This window comes from Furipterus horrens, unplaced genomic scaffold (genome assembly GCF_987537825.1).
Source record: "Furipterus horrens unplaced genomic scaffold, mFurHor1.1.pri manual_scaffold_10, whole genome shotgun sequence".
NCBI lineage: Eukaryota > Metazoa > Chordata > Mammalia > Chiroptera > Furipteridae > Furipterus > Furipterus horrens.
Window position 1 is genome coordinate 17,399,189 of NW_028327180.1, and position 25,366 is coordinate 17,424,554.

The window sequence follows — 25,366 nt, forward strand, 5'->3', positions numbered from 1 at the left end:
GATACAAAGGGTGATGTATCATTATCACACACACACACACACACACACACACAACCCCACTTAATTTTTCACTCTGCAGAGAACTACAGTAGGGTCTGGAATATGGATCTGTAAGCGTCTTTCCCCCTTTACAGATCACAGACTTACATTGCTAAGAAAAAGTGAAAGGTACACTAATTGGGAGGAAAATGGTTGTAGAAACAAATAGCACTCTAGAAATTCAAGAGAAAATGATGTCTAAAGGCTGGAATGGTCAGAGTAAGCTTTAGGGAAATGAACATAATACACTGCATTTCTCTAACACAACACTCATCAAACTGTACTGGAATTGTTTGCTCCTCGTCAATTGAGGGCTCCATGAGACCGAGGACTACATGTGTTTTGTTCACTGCTGCTACGCCCCCAAAGCCTAGACATGGCATGCGACACAAGCTAGGCATTCAGTAAAAGTCTGTTAACTGAATGATTGAAAAATGCTATTTAAACTGAAAGATAAATAAGCAGAGGGAAAAAACTAGAACAGTTCTGGCAAGGGAAATATTTTAAAAAGCGGTACAGAGATGAAAACATGCATGTTACTGCTTCTAATGATCAATGAAGAACTATTTAACGGGATTAGAGAGGACTACCCACATGAGGTAGAAAAGTAAAGCTGGAGACATAGGAAGGGCCAAAGTGTGGAAAGCCTTGAATCCTAGGCAACAAAATTTAGCTTATTTTCCACAAGAAAAACTTTTTCTATAAGAGAATTTTAAAAATGAACATGAATTTAAAACTGAATGTCCAAGAAGTTTAACACTGAAGAGAAAGATCATGAAGAATCTACATATACTATAATGAACGTCATCAAATAAGCACAAATTAAGTAAAGAAGTGAGTGTTATATACTTAAAACATACTACAGCCTCTCTATAAGGAAACTGGCATGAACAAATCAGTTGATAGGAGTTGAATTGTCATCTTAATGTAAAATAAACCTGTTGAATTCAACTGAGGTACTCCAGCATGTGACAAAAGAAATAAGTATGCATACAGCCTAAATTTTACTGTGGATGACAATGACATTTAAGTTATAGAGTGGAATTCCATCTTAATCCTGAAAACATCTTTCTAAGGAACATGACTAGGTACTACCAAATATTAGAGTTTAAAAGTATCTCCTTTGACAGATGAAATTTAGTAACAGAGCCAAAGATTAAGTCTTTCTAATACTTCTAATGTACATGTACAATGTGAAGTATGTTTTATATTCATCAGAAGAGAACATTCAGCTCTCGATAAAAAACACATGTTCAGCAATTCTTTAAAACATCAGGAGAAAATGATAAGTAAACAACACTGACAGAAGACAGAGATATTTACAATTCACATTTTCTCCTGACTTGCTGACAATGATTTTAATCTCCATCACTTAATTAGGCAGATGGGTCATAGAGGCAAGTAGCATGGTCAATATGTACTGTATAATCTCGTAAAATAAAAATCTGAAAGGTTCAACCAGAGGTTATACCACCGTTCAGGAGAAGCCCATTGCTTTGATCACAAATCCAAGGCTTTCATGGCATAATGACAAGGATTGGTTGTGACCACACATATGCTTTAGTTTTCTTTATGAAGGTATGATCCCCACTGATACGAGAGACCTCTGCAGCAGTGAGGCTGTATGATTTTCCTGCTAATAATTGCCAATTTTGTCCATTGAACTAAAGTCATTACTTCAAAAATGCCTGGGCACCCATGACAAATAATAATCCACTAACCCAAAGAAACAATATAATCAAAATTGAAACAAAAATGAAGATGCTATATCACAGCTAAAGTCAAATTTTTATTTTATTTTTACTAAAATGTGAAATCCTGCCAACTCAAATATCAGCACAATAGCAAGGTAACTAAATGAATGTAAACTGTTCTGGGGGTGGGGGGGGCATTGATGATAATAAAAAGGTGAAAGCAAAAATTTAGCTTTTCACCACTAGAAAATAATACATTTTGTCAAAGAAAAAAAATCTAAAAATAAGCTTTATTTATGATCAAAAAAAGTAAGTGAACAACATATTATAGAAAAACAATGTACATGCTCTGATACATTTCAACTTCCAAGTATTTATTTTGCTAGCCCACAAATTAAAAAGTTTTTTAAAAATTAATTAGAATTGAATTGTAGCTATAAGTCATTTTAAGTGGACTATATATCTGCAAGTTTTCAAATTGATGTTGAAATTTAGTTTCTCTTTATTTAGTAGATAAAATACAATTTTTTCATTTAGTGAAAGAAACATGACAGCAATTTTTGAAATTGTAGAAAGAAAAATAATCTATAACCCTTCTAGACAGATCCCATAAATATCATGTGGCTTCAGATATTAGAAAACTGTCATTTCAAATGCATTAAAATAAAGAAAAATCATAGATTACAAACCAATGGATAATAGATAATCAATCTCAATCTAATATAGTGAAGACAATAATTGGATTTGAGTCTTGTCTACTCAGATTACTGGTCACATGTCTTTACATTAATTCAATTTTTCTGACCCTTCTCCTCTCAATTGCCATTTCTAAAACACAGAGTTATTGTGAGGCTAATGTGAGATAATACAGAATTCTATATGCACATAAGATCTTATTATTGTTATTATCATCATTAATGCGATGCCTGATAAAAATCCCAAATTACAGACTCAATTTGCCTGACTCTTCAAGTCAAAAGGACATTCACTGAATTACGCTCTGTCATAAAAGCATTTAACATAATTCTGTAGGCATTTAATACAACTTACTTATAAAAATGTGTTCCCCAAAATAGTTGAGACTTCATAACTTCTACTTAAATAACTAACACATTTAAAACAAATTTATTATTTTTTATTGGCAATGACAGGATGGCTTAACATGTCTCACTTTATGATGAATACCCTCAATATTTTATAGTTCTCTCCTGCTTTCAACACATTTTTCACTTCCATATTTAGACTGGACATTTTCACTGAGCTTTTTGCTGTTCCAAGACCCTATGTTCAAGAAAATTGTAACTTGGGAAGAGTTAATAAACATTAACAATGAAAACAACAGGTACGCTGTAGCTACCAGAAGAAAAGACATAAATGCCTGCCTTAAGTCTTTTCTGAAAAAGTTGTAAAATATGTACACATTTCTATGAGTACAGGTGAGGATAGTTAATATCAGTGTCCATGAACACAATTACGAACAGTCTACATTTTTAATTTAACAAAAATGTCTTTTGACCACCAAATAACAAATCACAGCTGATATGTGTACATTTTTATAATTCAGGATGACAGGAACTTTTTCTAAGTGCCTTAAAAGATTTTTTTCCTGCCTAGTATATAAGTAACATAAGAAGAAAAATATTCAGTGTTTCAAGTAATTTTTACCAAAGAACAAATCATGAAAGACACGAAAGTACAAAGTTCAGTGCTTAAAAAACAAACAAACAAACAAACAAACCAACAGTACAACAGGTCCTCAGATAACCTTTTTGTGGATGAACTACCCTAGGAACTTAGCCCTTGTTTGTATCAATTAGCCTGTGGTAACAGTGGTCGTGTCACCGAAAGTTGCCACTAAGTGAGGACTTACTGCACATAGATATGTCACTTAACCCACTGATATGTAAAGAAGAAAAGGGTTAATGTGATGTGATTAAATTATCAAACCTGCAAGGTATCAGTTGTGTATAAAAACAAGGATGAACAGATAGTTCAGTTAGTGTGTTTTACTTTGCTAAGAGAACTGAGACAGCTTGAGCACACACCAAAGTGGATGCGTGGAAATGAGAGAGAGAGGGATGATGAGAAAATAGAAACCTGCACACACACACACACACACACACACACACACACACACAGGAAGAAAGAGAGGAGGAGAGGAGGAGGGAGGGGAAGAGGGAGGGAAGAAGAGAAGGAAGAAAAGAAGAGTACACGAGCCAGATATGTACAAGGGATATATGGCAAAGAATAAGAGTTTAATTTTAGTTTCTTTCAGCACTTAAAAATAATTATTTACAAATATGTCTGAAAAACAGGAAGGATAAATGATATTTATTTTTACTAAGAAAATAAAACTACCAAGTCTTCAAGTTTCAGGTTTTTTTAAACAAATGCTTCAAAAAATATATTTCAGCAATTATGTTTAACTGTAGCTAAACACTTACTTATAAATGGCTGTAATGCTGATGCTATCAGCGTCCGTGGAATGTAAAATGGTAGGCAGTGTGCACATAGGGGAAAAGGAAGCTAACTTATCTTTCAAATTACACACCCCTGGGATTTCGGAGGTAGAAGAGGGCAAGTCAAAGGTCTCATGTTTTACAAATCTCATAAGACATAAATAAAACCATTCCATGATCATCTCCATTGTGTATTCTTTAACAAATGTAGGCACTTAAAACTTCTAAGGGTTGATTTTTAAAGCTAAAACTAAGTCTTGTAATATTCATGAAAGTCGTTTCTTTTAAAATATTATTTAGTACTATCTTAGGATTTAATTGCATTCTATCCACTTAATTGTAAGTATTAAATATGCTGTATTGAGCCTACTAATTTCATAACTTAATATAAATTTTATACTCATCATTAACAATCCATAATGATTGTCAGATAGATTTTCACATTGAATATACAAGATATGACCAATTACAAGATGCCCACATGGACTTCTTTTGTAAACTTACAAGAAGAAGAACAGAACTCAATCCATCGTAAGTAGAAAAATGTAGAAAACTGCACCATTAACAACTCTTGGGCAGCAGACGATAGTCAGCTTTCAATTTTCTTGTGGCCAGGAAAGCCTGCCTAGAATGTGGGAAGTTAGCCCATCCCGGGTGGAGCACACATCCACTTCCGTCTTGCTGTGGCCTTCTAGCTGGCGTGGCCATGCACGCTGTTCTCTCTTCTCAAATGACCTCTTTTTCCCAGGTCCTTTCATTGACCTCTCTCTTTCTGACATCTTTAAATGTATTCATTCTTTCACTCAATCAATATTTGCTGATTTCTAATTGCAAGGCATGTTCTAAATGCTGAGGTTACAAAGGGGATAAAACAGAAAATCCCCACTTTCAAAGAACACTCATGATAGAGACATAGACAAACAAACAAACAAACCACTATATGTGCATCATGTCAAATAGTGGCAGGCCCTGTGTAAAAAATAAAACAAGATAAGGGGATATAGAATGATTTTAGAGAGGGTGTTCAGTGTAAGTCCACTCTGAGGAAGTGGCGTTTGAGCAGAAACCTGAATGAAAGGAAATACCTGGGGGAGAGCGGTTCGGGCACAGGGAACATCTTCCGCAATGCCACCCAAACAGGAGCGGGCTTGGCATTTCTGAACAGGAATAATAACAAAGGCAAGTGAGGCTGCAGTAGATGAAGAATCAGAGACGCAGCCAGAGACCATGGGGCCTCAGTGTCTACATTAAAAACTTGAGTTTTGTTCTCAGTTAGAAGAGCTGTCATTGGAGCGATTTGACCAGAGGAATATGATCTTATTTACAATACAGAAAGATTATTCTTGCTGTGCCACGTGGAGAAAACACCACGTGGCAAACAGCTGAAGAGAGGAATTATAGTCCCTTGGGCTGGAGTCCTCGAGATGGATGTGGTGATAACTAGTCAGACCTGCATCTCTCCCGAAGGTTGAGAAGCTGGGCAGTGGGCCATGTGTAAGAAAAAGGGAGGAATCAAAGGTGTAAGCTTTTTAAAGGCCTGAGCAAACTCGGTCAACGGAACTGGAACTGTCTTTTACTGAGATAGCAAACACCAAAGGAGTGAGGACTTTTTTGTTTGGGGTAGAGAAGAGGGCGTTAAAAAAAAAATGCCTCCGAGCTAGCTGTGTAAATCCTGAATTCAGAGGAGAACCGTGAGATAAGGTGCAATCACTAGGGAGCAAGTGTTCGCGCTGAGGAGATGCACAGACTAAACCCCAAGGTAATGTGACAATTTTGGGTATGAAAACAGGATAATCCAGTAAAGGCAGCTGAGAAAAAGGGTGAAAAGGTAGCCAGAAGAGGGTGGCTCCTTATTTCAGAAGCCAAGTGAAGAAAATATTACAAGGAAAACGGATCAATTAATTGTGTCAACAATGCTGACAGATCAAATAAGATGAGAAGTGAAAACGTGCATTGGACAACGTGGAAACTGTTTATTAATGACCTTGACGAGACTGGTTTCAATAAAGTAGTGGGAAGTCAACCAAATGCCATGTCCTGAAGAATTCTTTTTAACCTGTCCCTTGAATTCATCCCCTCAGGTCCTCAGCTCCTTAGCTAGTGGAGGAACTTAACATCTTTCCTTTTAACTACTTGTAATAGCTCCCTGACATTTCTCCCTACCTCAAGCTCACATCTCCTGTCCCCAGTCCCTGGATCTATTTTAAACACTGCTGCCAAAGTGCTTCCTTTTATAACAGAGCCAATTATATGGTACTGCTGCTCAGAAGTCCGCAGTCCGTCTCACTGGGATAGTGAACTACAGCCCATGGGCCAAAAGGTACCCGCTGCCTATTTTTATAAATAAAATTTTAATGGCACTCGGTCATACTCATTTGTTTACATATACTCTATGGCTGCTTTTGCCCTCCGGCGATAGAGCTGAGTAGCTGAGACAGGATCGCAAAGATTTCGAATTGAAAAATATTTATTATCTGGCTGTTGACACAAAAATTTTGCTGAACTGACCTACAGAATTAAGCCAAATATCTTCAGAATGCTACCACGAGTTTTCATATTAGACCACCACAACTGTCTTTCAGTATCTCTCCTTGTTTCCTATACACCAAATACGTAAGACCTATTAGCAGACCAATAAAGCATGTCCCAACATGCAAAGCATTTTCCCTAACTTTATTCATGTTATCCTCCTTGCTCAGAACATTCTTCTACATTTCATCAAAGCATTCACTTAATAGATATTGGATTTAGTGCCTACTATGTTTCAGGAATTGTTTTAAGCTTTAGGGAGACAGCAATGAGCAAAACAGTCCAGAATTCATACTCAGTGGGAGCTAATGTTCCAGTAGAGTGAGAATAATAAACAAATGAGTAAATATATGTATGTCAGATGGTAAGGGATATGAAGAAAAATCAAATTAGGAAGTGAGGAAAAGTGCATGGGGTGAGGATGTAACTTTGAATAGAGGAGAGAGAAGATCTTACTCAGAAGGTGATATTTGAGCAAAGACTTGAAAGGAATGAAATCCAAAAAGATTTCTGGATAAGTTTTTCAAGTGAAATAAAAAGTACAGGCAAAGAGGTGGAAAGATACTTGGAGTATTGGAAGAACACCAAAAAAGGTCCTTTTAGCCAGAACTGAATGAGCAAGGGGCAAGCAGTGTAAGAGGTCTAGAGGTAAAAGGATTTGGGAGGGGAGAGGAAGCAGCCTAGGGTTTCTTACAGTGTAAGGACTTCAGCTTTTACTCTCATCTGGAAAACCATTTACTAAGATGGGGAAGACTATGAGAAGAGCAGGTTTGAAGAAATAAAGATGAGGAATTCGGTTTTGAATGTGTAAAGTTTGAGATACATTTCATATGTTCACATAAAGATGCCGAGGCAGGAGCCAGGTATCAGGAGGAATGTCCCAAGTAGTGACATTAATTTAGGAGGTTTGCTAGCTAAAACTCCCTTGCCTCCTTTAAGATATACAACTCAAATATTACATGTTCTGTGAAGTCAGTTATAGCCCGTCTCCCTAGTCAGGATTAATTTCATTTGGTTTTACCTATTTATAGCACTTATCACTGCCTAACTTATACTGAAAATAGCTTTATGTAATCCTGTCCTTCTCACCTGGAGGTATGTGAAGTAAAGAACTGTGCTTATCTTAACTTTTTAACCCCAAGTGCTTTCTACTATATACTGCATATGATAAGAAATCAATAAATGCTGCGGTAGGGAAATGCATTTTGGAGGATTTTAATTCACCTATCATAGGAAGTTTTCTTCCTGAAGACAGGAAGCTAGACACCTGTGCCATAACTAAAACTGCTCTTCTGTGATCACTACACACATGCCCAAGTCAAATTTAATTTCTCTTTCTCTCTCATCTTATAAGACAAATCAATCTCCAAATCCTAACAATTCTAACCTTTTAAATGTCTTAAGTTCATCCTCATGTCTCTAGAGCCATTATCACTACTGAGTTTAAGCTTCCACTGCCTCTGGCCCAATTCCTTTAACAGCTAACAGACTGTTCCCACTGTCGCTCATAGTATAATTCATATTCAAACCCCAACCACAGGGATCTCTTAGAGCCACAGAATCAGTCACGTCACTCCTCTGCTTCCACCCACCCAGCGTCTCCCTACCAAAGCATTTAAGGCCCAACAATATGCAGGCCCTGGATTTCATCTTTCCTCTTCCTTCCCCTCATTTCAGATGCTGTATTATGAGCCCACAGAGCCCTTGTTACACTGAATTGTTGAGGCAGTTTTATTATCAGTATCTGCTCCAGTGCAAAAGTTCACTGATGGCAAGGGCTGTTTTATCTGGGGCTGTATCAACCAGGGCCTAAAGTAAAAAAAAAAAAAAAAAAAAAAAATTAAATATTGAGTGCTATCTCAGGATCCTGTCAAACTTTTTACTCTAATTTCACTTTTAGCAAAGGTTATGTTAGTACTATATTAGTGTCCTAAATTCTGAGCTTCTGGAGAAATATGATTATCCAATAATCTCCCTTTTAGATGCATTGACTACTGCCTGCCCTCTTTCTAAAATAATGAACCTTGGGGACAGCTATGACTCCTTCCACTCCAGTCCTGACTGTTGATCACTCTATAGGAGAGATGAAAAAGGGTTTAAGCTGCAGTAAGTCAGACTGTATTTAATCATTACGTTTAATGTATTGACACTAAGGTACCTGAAATGAATATGCTGCCTAGAAAAGCTTAGCGATTTGCCTAACACTTAGATGTGACTGTGTAGTGAAACTTATTCGAGCTTTATGAGTCTGTGATTTGTTCCACAAAATTTACTCATAACAGTTCTGGCTGAAGACAGTTATGCATTTTACACCTCAGCTTCTAAACTTACGTGACTTTTTAAGACTTGAAACAGAGAACCTGCTGAGGATTAAACATTATTTATCACAGCGATGATTCTCCAACCCAATTTTAGCAGTTTCTACTCCAGTCCTCAAGACTACCTATTATTGCTACTACCTGTCAGTTCATATTTAGATGAAATACAACATCAGAAGATTTGTTGCTCAAAGAGGATGAAGGCATTCATCTTTCATGAGCACAAAGCTGCCCCTTGGTGTGATTCTAAAACAGTGCCCTAAGTCTGCACTGCCCAACAGAGTTCCCACAGCCACAAGTGGCCACTGAACACATGAAATGTGGTTATATTTACATGGTGTGAATACAAAATACACACCAGATCTCAAAGACTTAGTTGTGAAAGAATGTAAAATATCTAATTAATAATTTCACTTTGTTTATATGTTGAAATAAGAGTATTTTAGATATATCAGATAATAGATTATTAAAATTTCACTTTTTTTTACTTTCAATGTGTGACTATAAGAAAATCTGAAGTTGCTTATATGGCTCACAATTGTGTTTTGCATTCTATTTCTACTGGACAGTGTGGTAAGCCTACTTAGAGAGCTGAGCAATGATTCTGAACAGATTACCAGGGAGAGTAAAAAGCATCATTGGGGATTGTGTCTAAAATGGAGCCACTGAGGATGCCCAGAAATACAAATGATCCCCCAAACCTTAAACATAAATCATGCTAAGAATGAAAGACTCTGAGTTAAATCCAACAAGGTCTCCCTCTTCTCTGAAAAAGAATTCATATTTTTACCTTTACTTTATAGGAATAAAACTTTACTTTTTAGAAAAATTATTCTCATTATTAGCAGAATGCAAATATATATATATATATATATATATATATATATATATGGATTCTAAGACATTAAAGTGACAGTTCCCCTTTAGAAAAAAAATTTTTAAAAAGGTTAAGTACTAAAAATGTTATATTATTTTCTGGAAAGAGTAATTTAATTAAATCTTCTATTCACCTCACAAAATTTTGTATTTTTAAAATAGCATAAAAACCTTTTAAAGAACATATCAATCGAGGTAATCCTTTAGAATCACTCAATAAAATGATCCCACCACCCACGCTCACCTTTCACTCTCCTCTCTCTACTGTTTAACATTTCCATCAGTGTTTCTAGAAATTCCAAGACAATACAAATAAAGATCAAACTATAATTTCACTGAAATGTTTTATTTCAATAAAATGTTTACACTATTTTAGTGATCTAAATATACTTTTCCATACATTTATTCTCATATATTGTATTATAATAATTTAAGCATGCTTTCTAAAGTATTAAAATGTAACACTTTTAAAGAAGAAAATTATTTTTTAAAAGCATGATTAAATCCTTCTTTAGTTTTACAAGGACCAACTATAAGGAGGTTCTTTAAATAGCCTATGTAATAATACACTGCATATTTTTCAAAGTATTTAAAAGTCGCTAAGCTGTAGGATGCAAATTAGCTGGTTATCAATACAGAAAATCTTATATCTCCTCAGGAAAATATAGCACTATTGAGTGTCTCTCACATCCTGTGGAGAACTTCACCATGTAAGGTTTTTACGAAGAGTAAATAAGCATTTCGGAGAAGGAAAACTCTGACTCCAAAAAACCTCCGCTGCCTTGCGGCATACCTCTTCAGGGGAAAGGCTAAGGGAGTAAACCCCAACAGAAAATCCGGAGCCGGAGTCCCTAAGGCGGTTTGACGTTGTAGTCAACACCGGCAACTCCTGCGGCGCACCTGAAGCCAAGCTGTATTGACTCCGTCTTTCCCTTGGATCCTTCAGCTGCGAAGAGAGGGGGGGTCTGCTGCATGGGCAACAGCAGACCCTCCATATCACCCTGCCCAGGCTCTGTAGCTTCAGCTTCACTGGAGAGGACACTCCAGCGTCATCGAAAGATGTCGATTCAACACGGGAGGAGACAGATACCGTGTCACTCCCGAGTTGGACTGCACAACCATTCTCGGCGGTGCAGATAGACTCTTAAGAAGCTACACCATCGTCTCTCGAGACGGACGGCTGCCGACGACGAATACAGAAAATAAGGTGATTTATCAATGTCCTATGTACCCTACAGATATTTTATGGTAAAAAACAACAAAAAAAAGGAGAATATTCATATTAGAAAGGCAAGTAGATTTCATCAAAGTTAGTCCTAAAGAAAATTTCTGTGCATATAACTTTATGAAATGGTATTTAAAAATGAAGCTCTACTTCTAATCAGGCTCCAATCAATCTGACAGTAGGAATTTTTTTAAAATTTGTTTCACTTTTCCCTCAATTACTTTTTCATATAGATGCCCTATCTGACACAGCTAGAAAGCTAAAAATTGAGTAGCACAATAGCAAGAACTAAAATTCTAGAATTGTCTAGTAAGTGGGACCATTTTATTAAAGTCTGATAGGCCATTCAAAGGAAAACATTTGTGAAGGAAGAAAAATAATGAGCAAAATAAGGAGAAAATGTAAAAAAGTTCATGAGCATTTTTTTAATTTATTTATTTTAATGAAGCTGTTTTGCATGGGTTTATTTATTTATTTTTAAAGGTAGGGTATTTTAAGTGAAGTATGTGAAAAAAGTGAACCAGACAAGTGCTAATTAAAGAATTTTGAGAAAAAAGGTAGAGATTTAGGGAAAAGAGACAACGAAACTACGCGGAGCTACCATGTGCACCTCCTGCCGAACAGGCACTGAGTAGGAGTGTCTAGTGCTGGGAGAGGGAGATATCTCTCTATTATACAGAAGGAAAAAATGATTTTCAAATTCATGAATTTTTGTTTGTTTACACTGCTAGTACCAAATCGAAGAATGAGGTTGTTACTTGGTCATTAAATGCTTAATAAATGAACAAATTTAGAAAAATTTTTAAAATTTACAATTCTTTAATCTGATAACAAAAAGCCTGACTTATCAATGTTTTCATGTGCATCTACTATTACTTCTCGAAAGTTAAGTAACTAAACAATTTGAGATTAGAAGTGGAATTCAATAACAATATTAAATCTGTTAACTATTCTGTTATCTAATAGCCATTTCAAAATTATCTATTGATGATTCTTATAGTGTAATATTTAATTTCAAGAGTATTATATAGTACATTATTAGTGATTTCAAAAAATCCTATAGCTGTCTGGTATATATGATTATTTCTTCATATGATAAAATCTTCTTTAATAAAATCTTTGATATAAGCAATGATATACTCTAAGTAAGATCAAGTATGTGAATACATTTTATTGAATTTTTAAAGCACTCTATAGTAACATAAATATTACAAATATAACTTCTCTTTTGAACCCCAAAATTATCCCATATAGTACTTATTATTTTCTCACATATAGTATAATTATTTATGTATAAGCCATATATCTTTATGAGGCTATAAGGAGCTTCACAATATGTGTATCTCATTACATTCAAGATCATCTAACATTGATACTTTACCAAAAGAGACACTGTCAGGAAGATAAATTATGTAACTTCTGAGGGTACAAGCAAAAGTCTAGTAAGGATTATATTAACTAATGTTCAAAGTTTTGATCTTTTATAGTAATGAACACACAGATAAGAGAACTTTTATTTCTCCTTCATAATAATGCAATCAAACCAATCAGAGTCAAGTATGCATTTAGAACCAGCAGCAGGTAAAAGATGACTACCTTAAGAATAAAGACATGGGATCTCTGAAATAAAATGAAATAAAAATCTGAGATTTTTCCACAGTATATTTCTGACTGTATGTCAATTTTATACACTGAATTTGGAATTCCATTGAGCATGCTGCCTTACATTCATAATAAATTTTTTCTTTAAAAATAAAGACTCCAAGGAAAAGGAAAACCAATCATTCCACAACTAAAGAGACAGAGAGAAAAGGGACAAACATGTATACAGACATAGAGACAGGCAGAGACAGACAAATTCTGTACCATGGTTCCTGGCCACTAAACTAAGACCTCATTCTTTGAGGCTTATCTTTAGTAAATAGGCTGTACAGCAGAAGAGAAATTGTCAACATTCATTCAAGAAGGAACACATGGGCAATAACTGTAAAAGGAAACATTTCTGTACCTTAATATCAGATGTATCACGCTGACTGTTTCGCCAAGCTCTAGAAATTGATGAAAAAGTTCGATCTGCATGATCAAATTTCCCTCCTTGCAAATTTAGGAAATAAGTTGTGAAGGGTTCCTGAAAAATAAGCAATTAAAAACATTGGTATCTTCCCTCATGCATAAAAATATGGTTCTTATAAATCTTTATATCAAAATACTCTAATGACTAATAAACATTAGCCAGTAATACATACTAGGCATAGGCTGGGAACTATAACTAAATTATTATATTAATGTTCTCAAATCATTTTTCTTTCAGAAGAAATATTTCCAAAATTTGGTATGTGTAACATTTTTCAAACACTTTTCCCTCCAAGAATAATTTATTAATAACATTCAGACATAAATTAGATGGTATTTTCTTCATAGTACAGAGAAACTGTCCAATATGTAATTTTCCTATTGTTATGGCTCAATATTTAATTTATGATTAAGAAAAGAAAAATGTTTGGAAGATTTAAAAGCCTCCTCTTAGTTAAAGAACACTTAAACACATATTAGTGGATAATTGCTTGAAATTAGCTAAGCACTATAAATTACTTCTAGGATTTATGTCTGCCTGTACCCTTCTAACAAGCTTTAATTAATGATGTGCTGCTAATGCTTTCCCAAAGAAATTACTTTCCAGTAGATGAATCACCTTTCCATTTTACAGAAACATTTCTTGTTTAACCAATATATTATCAATACACGGCAGCCGCGGAGTAACCTACAAACATACCTTATTCCATTTGGGGCAACTGAACTTTCTAAGTATATGAATATACATCTGTGTTAATGAAATTTTATTTCTTATTTTAACAGACAATATTTGAATATAACCTATGTTACAGTTTAGAATCTGGTAGGATATCAACCATTGGAACGGGCAAATTTAAGGAAGAAGTTCACACAGTTCAGGTGAAACATTTTCAAGGTAATTCTACACTAACACATACCAAGTGGGACACAGAGATACAACAGAACCTTGTCACTGAAAAAAAATTTACCATTCAAAAAAGACTGCCTATTCTCCACAACACTGAATTTATTTATTCATGGTTTATTATTCAAATTGAACTTACTATTCTCAGTAGCCACGCAAGAACGAAACTTGCAGTTGAGTAATGAGTACCATAGTGGAACTTGGGAACTTGATCATCTTCCCATGATTCATACCGCTCTGCAAAGAACGCTGCTCTTTTTGGATTCAAAGCTCCTACCGGCTGCCAGTGGGGAGAAAAAGCAAACAAATAAGAACACAGATGTAAGCATCCTTTACCTCTTTCATGCTTCAAAATGTTGTCCTACTAGCAAGTCTGAAAGTAAATTAAAAACTATATGTACTATTTAAGCTAAAACACATTGTTACAGTCAGACGGTAGATGAAAAAACAAACTTATTCGCAATGCAGGTTAAACAAACTCATATAAGTGAATGGAGAAACCTGTTATTTCTCAGTAAGTCTAGCTTCTATTGAATCAAAGTCTTTAGCCAGCCCATAACAAGCCTTTTCAAAAAGACATTTACATGGCCCTGGCCAGGTGGCTCAGTTCCTTGGAGCATCATCCCATACAACAAAAGGTTATGGGTTCGATTCCTCGTCAGGGCACATACCTAGGCTGCGGGTTCAATCCCCAGTAGGGGTGCATGAGGGAAGTAGCTGATTCACGTTTCTCTCTCACATAGATATTTCTCTCTCCCATCCCTTAGTCTCTCTCTAAAATCAATAAAAAACATACCCTTGGATAAAGATTTTTCTTTTTTTAATTCAACTGCATGAAGTAACAACATAATACTTTGAAAGCCCCTATAAAATTCTATTTAGTTAATTAGAAGCAACAACCAGAAACAAAATCTTGAAGCTAGGATTAATTTATAAAAGGTCCTGAACAGCGGACGGAATAAAGTTGGGGAGAGCGAGGAGTAGAAGAAGGAGATTATGTGAAAAGGGGGATTAAGTGTGAAGCTAGAAATTTCTACTAGTATGAGTAAAACCGGAATTTTGAGTAAAGAAACATGCCTGCATGAAATATAAAAAATACCTAAGATAGCGAGCATCGTACACAGATTACAGACTTCAACCAGAAAGCAGCACAGTGCAGCGGAGGCCCCGGAAGCAGCACAGCACAGTGGTGAGGAGTGCGGGCCGCTGGAGCAACACCAGCGCCCACTAAGAAGGTGGTTTTGGAAAATAGAATGAGCCAATACAGGTAAAGTCCTACAAACCATGCCTGACAACATCCAATGAAGGCTAACTATTGTTTTTGAGGTTATCTTTCAGAACTGGGGTCAAGTTTCAATAAAATAATAGCCTGTAAAGCCCCAGCACATTGCTTGGCATGAGATAAGAGCTTTATAAATGTTAGCTTGTATGGTTATTATTGCTGCTGTTGTCATCCAGGGAATACATAAACTCCATTGGACAGTATGCAGAATTTTGTGTGAGTATGCACATGAACATTTTCTTAAGGAACATTTTCTTAAGGAAGACATACTGAGTGGTCTTAAGATCTTCATCCCAATAAACTCAATAAAAACGGGGGGAGAGATTTTCTAAGAGTTCCAAGGGCTGAAAGAATGTCAAGATCAACTTCTTTAAGGAACAATTTATTCTATAAAAAAACATTCTGAGTTACAGAAAATGCGTATTGATTATTTAAAATATAAATACCAATTCACTGAAAAAAAAGTCAGATTATTTTCTTTAATGAAAACCTATGAGTTAGTCACTCCTCATTTATAAGAGAAAGGAAATATGATTATTAATGGGGGAAATAGTAAACTAAAATACATTTTAAAGTAGTTAAAAAAATGATGTATTCATAAATATTCTATTGAAAATGAAGCAATGTTAAACTAATTTTTAAACTGCTTTTCACATTACTACGTGATTTTAAGCAACATTTAAAATTTATCAGTTTGATTACCTTTCTTAAATTAACTATTTTTTTTAAAACTGCTATTTATGTTTGGCACTACTCTCTTTCAATAGCTTAGAAAGGGTCTAATCAACATTTTCTTTTAAGCCATTTTTTTACTTTACAAGCAAATATTTTAAAATCTTTAGTTGATTACTATTTAAATCAGTATCACAGTAGACTAATTTAAAATGTCACCCTTTAAAGCACTAGTTTCTTCAAAAAGAATTACATCTGATTTACTAAATTTATGCCAGTTAAGAATGGTACTGACTCCAAGAAATCTTCGCTACAGAACCAATTCTGAATTCCTTTAAATGGATTTTAGCTGTTGTCCCTAAAGACTGAGCTATGCAAAAGAAGAAATAAAATCATTGGAAGACAAATTATGTGAATTAAAAATAGAATCAATGCTCCTTTTGTATGGTTCTGCCGCATATTAAGTAGTCGCTTTATCTGCTCCTATTTTTATTACTCTCCAAATGAGTACACCCCCAAAATCAATAGTTATAGAATCACATTTCTTGAATATAATGCTAAAACCAATTAGGATTGATTTCACTAGCATCTAAAAAAAATGGTATTGTGCAGAGATCCATATAGGTAGAACCCACAGTATTGATTCTGGCTGTTATTGTTACAGTTGGTTTCTGAAGCCTGCTACTACAGGACAGCTATCAAGACATACCACATTTATTTGCAAGCATATAAAAAAGAAGTCCCCAAATAAAAGAAGGTTAAAAAAAGAGAAAGACCAGCGGAGCTGTGCAATGACAATGATACACTATCAGCTTACTCAGAGAAGTTACAGTGGGAATACACACATTGAATTATACATTACGCGAAAGCACTGATTTATTGTGGTAATAACATCCACCTCATTAAAAGATTCTGCTTTGCTGCAGTTGGAAGGCTACATATTGTTTACTGCTATAAATTAATGGTGGTACAAAGAAGACTGTGGAACCGTCCTAACAATAGATCTGTAATGACAGTGCTGTATATCACAGCTTCCTCAGCAGCTTCATAATAAAATGGAGACAATGTATTGAGCTAATACATTCTACCATGCTGGCCCATATTTTTCTGACAACTGCTTTAAAAGATGAGCTGAATCCAACTATGTTATAATGCTGAAAAACATTTAACTAAGCAAGAGTCTGTCATACACCAAAGTGCATCATAGCATTTTTAAAACATTGTCTAAATCAGCATTTCGAGATGTTTATTCATCTCTACAAAAGAACTAAAAGTAAATGCTGAGGGCTCTTCTTGCTTATACAGTATATTACGAGTATCAATTGGAGGGCAATTCAGAAAAATGCCTAGCGCTATCATCCTAAAGAGAGCTCTGTACAATTTAACTGTAAAAGCTTGGCTGAGCATTTTTAAAAATCAGCAAGTAGATTAAAGGAATAAGAGCAAAAAATACTGGTCATTTAAAATGATTACTTCCTGAAAAAATCAATTAAAAAAAAGTATTGATTAGAGAGGTATAATTCAAGTTCATAACCAGGTAAACATCAATAGCCCTAGGATATAGAAAAGCAATTATAAACATTGCATAAGACTAACAAATATAATTGTATAAGATTTTTTAAATCTATAAAATAATAAAAAAAAACTTGGAATATAAGGATTTAAAAATTAGAGTATAAAACTACCAGAACAAGCATTACATTAAAAAAATAGAAATAAGAACTTGAATTAAAAAAAGAGAACACCAAAACTCTTGAAAATGTATAAGTAGAAAGAAAAAATATAACTGTACTTAGGATATTTTAATCTCACAAATAGCAAAATTGACAACTGTCTTAAGAGTTCTAAGTATACTGTTTGAGAAATACTAATGATACCTTTCCGAACAAGATGTGCAAAACAAAACTAAATCAGGTTCTTAAGGTTATTACAATAAAAAAATACCTTATTACCTTCTTTGAGAAATAATTTTTCTAACTATAAGGGAACCAAAAATACTGCATCTAAAGTGCCCAGCTCAGTGCTGGGCACATGGTAAATTATTAGTAATAGTAATTTTTCAGCGATTTAAGCATATTTAAGAAAATCAATTAAACCTGAAGAAATCAGTGGAGTCTATTAGAAAAGAATGTAATTAAACACCATAATCCTCCATTGGCACATACAGTACTGTGCATTATCTGTCAGAAGCCTAATAGTACATAGTAGTCCTAATAAACTGTATTATTCTACCTACCTCAAGAATATAAACAAAAGCAAATTACGTTTGAAAGGTTCAAAGGGCCCCCAAATGTTGCTATGAAAAACATATGAAAGGTCAAGCAAGCTACAAACATCTTCTACATTAATTTAAAACAAACAGTTCTCAATTCACAGACCCCTTCAAGAGTACATGATAGACTCTTAAGTAATCACTAGGAAAGTTAGCTGTAAAAAGAAAAAGCTTTTGTAGTGTTGATAGTCTAAGTTTTCGCTTTCTTTTTTAAAGTTTCAGGAAACCCCATCTGAAGCTACATAATCAAGAATAATATCCAACCTCCAAAAGAATAATATCCCAATTTACATTTTGCAATTTATAAAACATTATAATGCATTCTCACACTAAATATGTGAGCTAGATATCCCTGTTTTAATAATGAAAACAAGAAGTATCTTAAGTAATGTAGCTCAAAACCAATATAAATCTGGGAGACAAAATCCCAGTTCTCAAAATCCAGTCTTTGGGCCATTTATCCATCTAAAATTGTTGTATTGCAAATTGTTTTTCCTAATTTCAACAACTTTCCAACTTCTTACATTTCCAATTTTTAAATATGATATTTAACAGATTGATTTAAAAGGCTAATGATATATGTAAAGTGCTTAGGAGAGCTGTCTGGCACAAAGAAGGTAGTAAGTACAATTGCTGTTGTCGTTGTCGTTGTCGGCAGCCGTCCGTCTCGAGAGACGATGGTGTAGCTTCTTAAGTGTCTATCTGCACCGCCGAGAATGGCTGTGCAGTCCGACACGGGAGTGACACGGCATCTGTCTCCTCCCGTGTTGAATTGACATCTTGCGATGACGCTGGAGTGTCCTCTCCAGTGGAGCTGAAGCTACAGAGCCTGGGCAGGGTGATATGGAGGGTCTGCTGTTGCCCGTGCAGCAGACCCCCCCTCTCTTCGCAGCTGAAGGGTCCAAGGGAAAGACGGAGTCGATACAGCTTGGGTTCAGGTGCGCCGCAGGAGTTGCCGGTGTTGACTACAACGTCAAACCGCCTTAGGGACTCCGGCTCCGGATTTTCTGTCAGGGTTTACTCCCTTAGCCTTTCCCCAGAAGAGGTATGCCGCAAGGCAGCGGAGGTTTTTTTTTTTGGAGTCAGAGTTTTAATGTTGTAATTACCACTATCACTATAATGCCTCCTTCCTTTTGAGATTTCTCTGTGGGCTGTTGCATTTTAGTTGTTGCACCTTTTAGATGTGAAATGTCCCAAACTGCTGGACCATGATCACAGTTACTTACAGTAAGAAGGTGACAAGGGATTGATAAGAAATCTGATGATTTTACAGGGCAGAGATTTGCTTGGGTTAACAAACTTCTTAAAATCCAAGTCTCAAAAGAGGTTTTTCTATCTTTCTGTGAAGGCTTTCTTTAGAAAATTATTAAGCCATAACATATGAGCATGAGAATCAGAAGAGAGGAAGATGGAAAAAAGAAAAGAAGAAAGAAAAGAAAAGAAAAGTCACTCGAGCATAAAGTTCAGAAACAGGGCCCGTGTAAATGCTAAAGGAGAGAGTATCGTGGAGACACATTTCGGGGGGCTCAGGAAGGGCAGGCGAAAGAGCAAGACTCCTTTCAGGATCTTTGCTCAGGATCTTGATGACTGGCCTAAAGCCATGTGCAAATGTCATCTTCATTGGGTACAATTAGGAAACTGGAAACAGCCTTTAATTCCATGACTACACATAAAGCCTGTGCTACAGCATTTAAGAGGTCATGGACAAAAGAAATTTTATTCTTTCCTGAAAGTAGGGAAGGCCTCTAGAGATACTAAAAGAGAGTCAATGCTAAAAAAAAAGAAAAAAAAGAGAGAGAAATTGGTTGGACTCAATGGTACAGCAATTCAATGTTACGTGTTATTAAAATGTCATATTAAATGTTAGCTTCATTTAATTTAGGGGCAGAAAGAGGGTGGACTATCAGGAAATGTGATGTCATAAAAGATGGTCATTCCTGATTAGGAAGTAATAATTTGGTTTTAGAAGATTATAGAAAATAACTATGATATGCAGATTAAAGGGGCCATTCTATCTGGTGACAATGCTACTGTTACTGGATATAAGCGATGGTTCTCAGAGTCTTACAAAAAAATATGTCATTACATTCACAGCAACCCCTTAATATACAAATCTATTAGCATTCCCAATTTACAGGTAAAAAACTTGAGTCTAGGAGAAGTTAAGTGACTATTACTAGTTGGTTACCAAGCTGGTTGCAGGGGCAAGATTCAGAGCCGAATCTAAACTAAGTTGATTATTAAATCCTAAAATGATCTGGGTTGTGTGGATGATGAAAATATTGGTCCTAGATATGTAAGGCCATTAGAATTCTTTCTTTGGAAGTTTAGATCATCTTTTTCAAAAAATTCTATTTATGTTTTTATCCCCACCTATCAATATATATGTGAATATCACTTTAGCAGAGTCTTTACAATTGGGAAAAATATGAATATTTTGTCTCGGGACACCAAAAACCAATGAGTGACAACAACAGCTCTTTTTTAAAAGTAAACAAAAAAGGTGAGTATTGTCATCAAAGTGCATTGCCTTCCTCTGCTCTTAACTTTTTTATATTTGTACACCTGCATCCCCAAACCCAAGAGGATTTCATTCTGCGCATCTCCCCACCTGCCTTTCTCCCCCACCCCCGGAGAAGAAAATAAACCAACAGCCTCTGCCATTTAAGCAATGTTGCCGCTATTAGGAGGCATAACAACTATTTTGTGTCAGTGGGAACAACTCTTTTATCTAAATGACAAGTGTAACAAACAGCCTAATCACCATTTTTACTCAACCTTGGCTTTTAGGGTATTTCGTCAAATGATGCTATACACGGCTGAAACGGTTCGGCACTTATCTTCATGTGCTCTACATTTTATTTAATATTGTCAAGAAAAAAATGTCACTGGCACACTACTGTGGCTTTTAGAGTTAACAAATAAGCACTTTGGTTTTCAAGTACCACAGCAGTTCTTAATCCCTTGAAAACACACTTTCCTGCAAGAGGCATTAAACATACACTCGCTATACTATTTCAATTTAACAAACACATCTTGGAAAAAAGAAAATATTTCATTTTACTTACCACGCATATAGAATCTAAATCATTTCAAATGCTTACATTAATAGATTAGCAGCAATGCCTTTACACTTCTGTTATTCAGCTATGGTTTCTATTAAGTGATTTTTACTATAGGTTTCTATCTGAGTTTGAGAAAGGCACATAAATTGATTAAAATAGTCAGTGTTGAGCTAAGTGGTAGAAAAACCTAAAGGGCAAGCTTAACCATCCAAAGCAAGTTAAATAAAAAATAAATAAATAAATAAAAAGATCTTAGGTAATTATGAAAATGATAAACACCCAAGAGGCCCAAACCTGATATATCAAAAACTACTCATTTGCAAATAGAATCATTTAAGACCACTAAAATCAGGAGTTCTGGTCCGAGATGGTGTCTTCCCGCAAAGAAACCTAATCTATAGCTACATATGGAACAATTCCCTCTGAAAGAAATCCAGAAACCAGCTGAGCAACTCATACACATTGAGAAAACAAGAACAAACAAACGCATAACAGGTAGGTAAGGCTGTGACACCCTTGCCACAGACTCCACCTGTGACCCCGCGACATACAATTGGGAGAGAGCTCTGAACTCACAGCTGCAGAGGGAGCTGGAAGAAAGCCCGACTCCCACTGTTTCCCTAATACTTCAAATGCTGCTGCACGTGGGTCTGGCTTTTCTGATCAGCCCGCATTTACTGCTGAGTGAGACCTTCGCCTTTGGGACACTGTCAGGTCTTTGTGTGAAAGTAGAACTTCAACCACTGGCAGCGACTAAGAACAAAGAAGGTGGCCTAGACAATCGCAAAGGTTTGAGAGAGAGGATGTGATCTGATGTTACTGCGAACAAGCACAAAATAACACCCACTGCCCCTAATCTGTCTCTTACATGAATCAAAACCCTTAAGCTGATGGAGGAGGAATACCAGTCTCTCATCCCAGGCAAATATTCACTGCACACGAGGCAAGGACAGAAAAAAAACCAATCTGCCTCTGAAAGAGGGGCAGGAAACCCTCTACACTGCCCGCAGTGCTCAGGGAAGGATACTGCTTCTGGGGTAGGGTAAAAACAAAGGCCCTTTCATCTAGAAGAGACAGAAAATCTCTTGAGACCAGAATTCCACACTGAAACAAAGGAGAGGTCTGGCTGCTGTTGGAGGAGGGATAAGAAAATCTCTCCTGCCTGAGACTGGACAATGACACAAGGCTAAGTTTGGATGCCATACAAAACAATACAGGCAAGAAGAACACAAAGAAGACCCACCTTTGAGGACCAGTCAAAGAGGGTCTGCCTAAGACTGAAGCTGGGCAGGAGAACTGAGGAGCTGGCCCATCTCCACCCCAAGCCCAAGTAAATAGCAATCTACTCCTGGAAAGAGATGAGAGAGAGAGAGAGAGAGAGAGAGAGAGAGAGAGAGAGAGAGAGAGAGAGAGAGAACTCTCCTGTGGCACAGGTACAGAGGGCCTGCTCAACGGTACAGCGGGAGCAGCAGCCAGGGCCCTCCCTAAAGCAAACTCTAATGGAGGAATTTAGTGTGTCCCACTGCAGGTAATAAGGACAACAAACTCACCTGAGCTTGTCTACTGACTAGATTGACTGAGCTCCTGACACAGAAGGCGGCTCCCACATTTCTAGGTGTAAAGTATTATTCCTATCAGATCTCTACTGACGTTCAACCAAAAAACTAGGAGACACTTAGAAACTAAGGGAAAAAATTACCCATTATGAAGAGATGAAGCAATCAAAAGGACTAGTCTCAGAGATAATGCAGATGGTCAGAAGTATCTGACAAGTTATTTAAAATAACTGTAATTCATATACCAAAAATGATCTAGTTGAAAAGTGGAAAACTTACATAAATAGGTGGGAAATTTCAGCAGAGCTGCAAACCATAGAAAAAGAATTTAATTTAGATGCTTGAAATAAATATCAGAGTTGAATAACTTTTTTTGATGAGCTTACGAGCAGACTAGACACAGCAAAGAAGGAATAAGCAAGTTTGAAGGAATGTTAATAAAAAATATCCAAAATGAAGAAGATAAGCAAATGAAAACCCAAGAGGAGTGAGTAACCAAAAACAATGGGACAAAATCAGAGTCTAATATAGATGTAATTGGAGTCACAGAAGGAGAGAGACAAAAGAGCAAAAATATATATATATATATATCTAAGAAATGAATAAGCAATTTCCAAAATTAATAAGAAAGAAAATACAAATTTAAGAGATTCTAAAAACTCAAAGGAAAAAACAAAACAGATGAACAAAAAAGATCACAAACAGCTGAAAACCAAAGATAAAGAAAAGAATTTTAAAGTCAATCAGAGGAAAGGAAAATAAACTTTATTACATTGAAGATAAAAATTTATAAGAATAATGCAAAGTGTCATTAATAAGCAGACCAGCTAGAAGACAGTAAAAAGTCACCTTTAAAATATCAATCCCCCCCCAAAAAACCCTGTCAATCTATAATTCTGTATCCAGTGAAAATAGTGTTTAAAAACAATGGGAAATACTTTTTTCACATTAAAATAAATTTTAAAAATTGCCAGAAGACATACACTTCAAGAACTATTAATGAAAATTTTTAGAAGAATAAATATGATATCAGATTTAAATGCACATCCATACAAAAAAATAAAGATTATCAGACATGGCAACACTCAGGATAAACATAATATTTTTCTTATTTTTATTGCTTTAAAAGATGGCTATGTAAAGCAAAAATAGTAAAAATGCACTGAGTTTATAGCATACTTCACTGAAAAACTTATGAGATCACTTAGTAAGTTATGTCTAATCACTGCAGTGTATGCCTGAAACTAATATAATAATGAATGTCAAATGTAACTGAAAAATAAAAATGTTTAAAAAATGAAAAAATAAAACCTGAAATTTGCATGGTGAGAGATGATTACACACACACACACACACACACACACACACGAAGAACAATAGCTCTAAAGGCTGGAATAGAGAGAATAGGAGGATACTGTTAGAAAGTTTGAAAACTACATAAAGTGGTATAATATAATTTGAAGATAAATTGTCATTTCAGACCCTGGCCAGGTAGCTTAGTTGGTTAGAGTGTCATCCCGACATGCCAAGGTTGCAGGTTTGATCCCTGGACAGGGCACATATAAGAATCAACCAATGAACGCACACCTAGGTGGAAAAATAAATTCATGTTTCTCTCTCTCTCAGTCTATCTTCCCCCCTTCCTCTCTCTCTAAAAAAAAAAAAATCAATTACAATGTATTTCAAACAATGAACCACTAAATTTTTTAAAAATATAAATAATAAGTCATAATGTAGATAAAATGGAATCATAAAAATACTTAATCTAGCCCTGGCTGGGTGGCTCAGTTGGTTAGAGGGCTGAAAAGGATTTGAACAGTTCTTAATCTTCCTAATGTCTTTTAACCATCTTGCCTGTTTCACAGAGGTACTACTTGGATTCTGAAATCACATGCTGAGATACATCACACTAGACCCATAGCTTCCCCCTAACCTAATCCAAGTGATTTTCAACTGCTGAGCCGTAAGAATTTTTAAAACATGCATACCTGACTATTTAGTCAAGGGCAGTGACCTCTTTTCCCTTAGGTTGTCAAATTTTAAAAAATGAAAACAGCCAACACAACAACAGCTGTCTGCTGTGAATTCCCTGTCTTGAACCATAAATATAGAGGTCATGTAATAGAGCTGCATCTTATTGGTCACATCCCATAAAAAGGTTGCATCTGATTGGTTAATTTTTGGTACCGGAAATCCTTATATGCAAGTATAAGCACCTGATTTTTTAAAAAGTCACTTTGGGGCAAAAATGGTAGGCAATTACTATTATTACTTTTTGTAAATCAATCAAAATTATACCTATTTTTGGTCAGATCAGCAAAAATTATATTTTTTGGTGTGCCACAGAATTTTATTAGTTTGTGTTCCATGAGATAAAAAAGGTTGAAAATCATTGATCTAAT

General features: G+C 35.5%; 1 protein-coding gene across 1 annotated transcript in view; it reads right to left on the reverse strand.

Annotated features, from left to right (window-relative positions):
• The window catches only part of LRBA (LPS responsive beige-like anchor protein), a 530,437-nt gene that overhangs the window by 125,115 nt on the left and 379,956 nt on the right, over positions 1–25,366 (reverse strand). Inside the window, exons 45-46 of the mRNA XM_090287960.1 lie at positions 14,257–14,397; positions 13,149–13,268 (exon numbers count right to left, since the gene is read on the reverse strand). Coding sequence (XP_090144086.1) covers positions 13,149–13,268; positions 14,257–14,397 — 261 coding nt within the window. The remainder of the gene's footprint in view (positions 1–13,148; positions 13,269–14,256; positions 14,398–25,366) is intronic.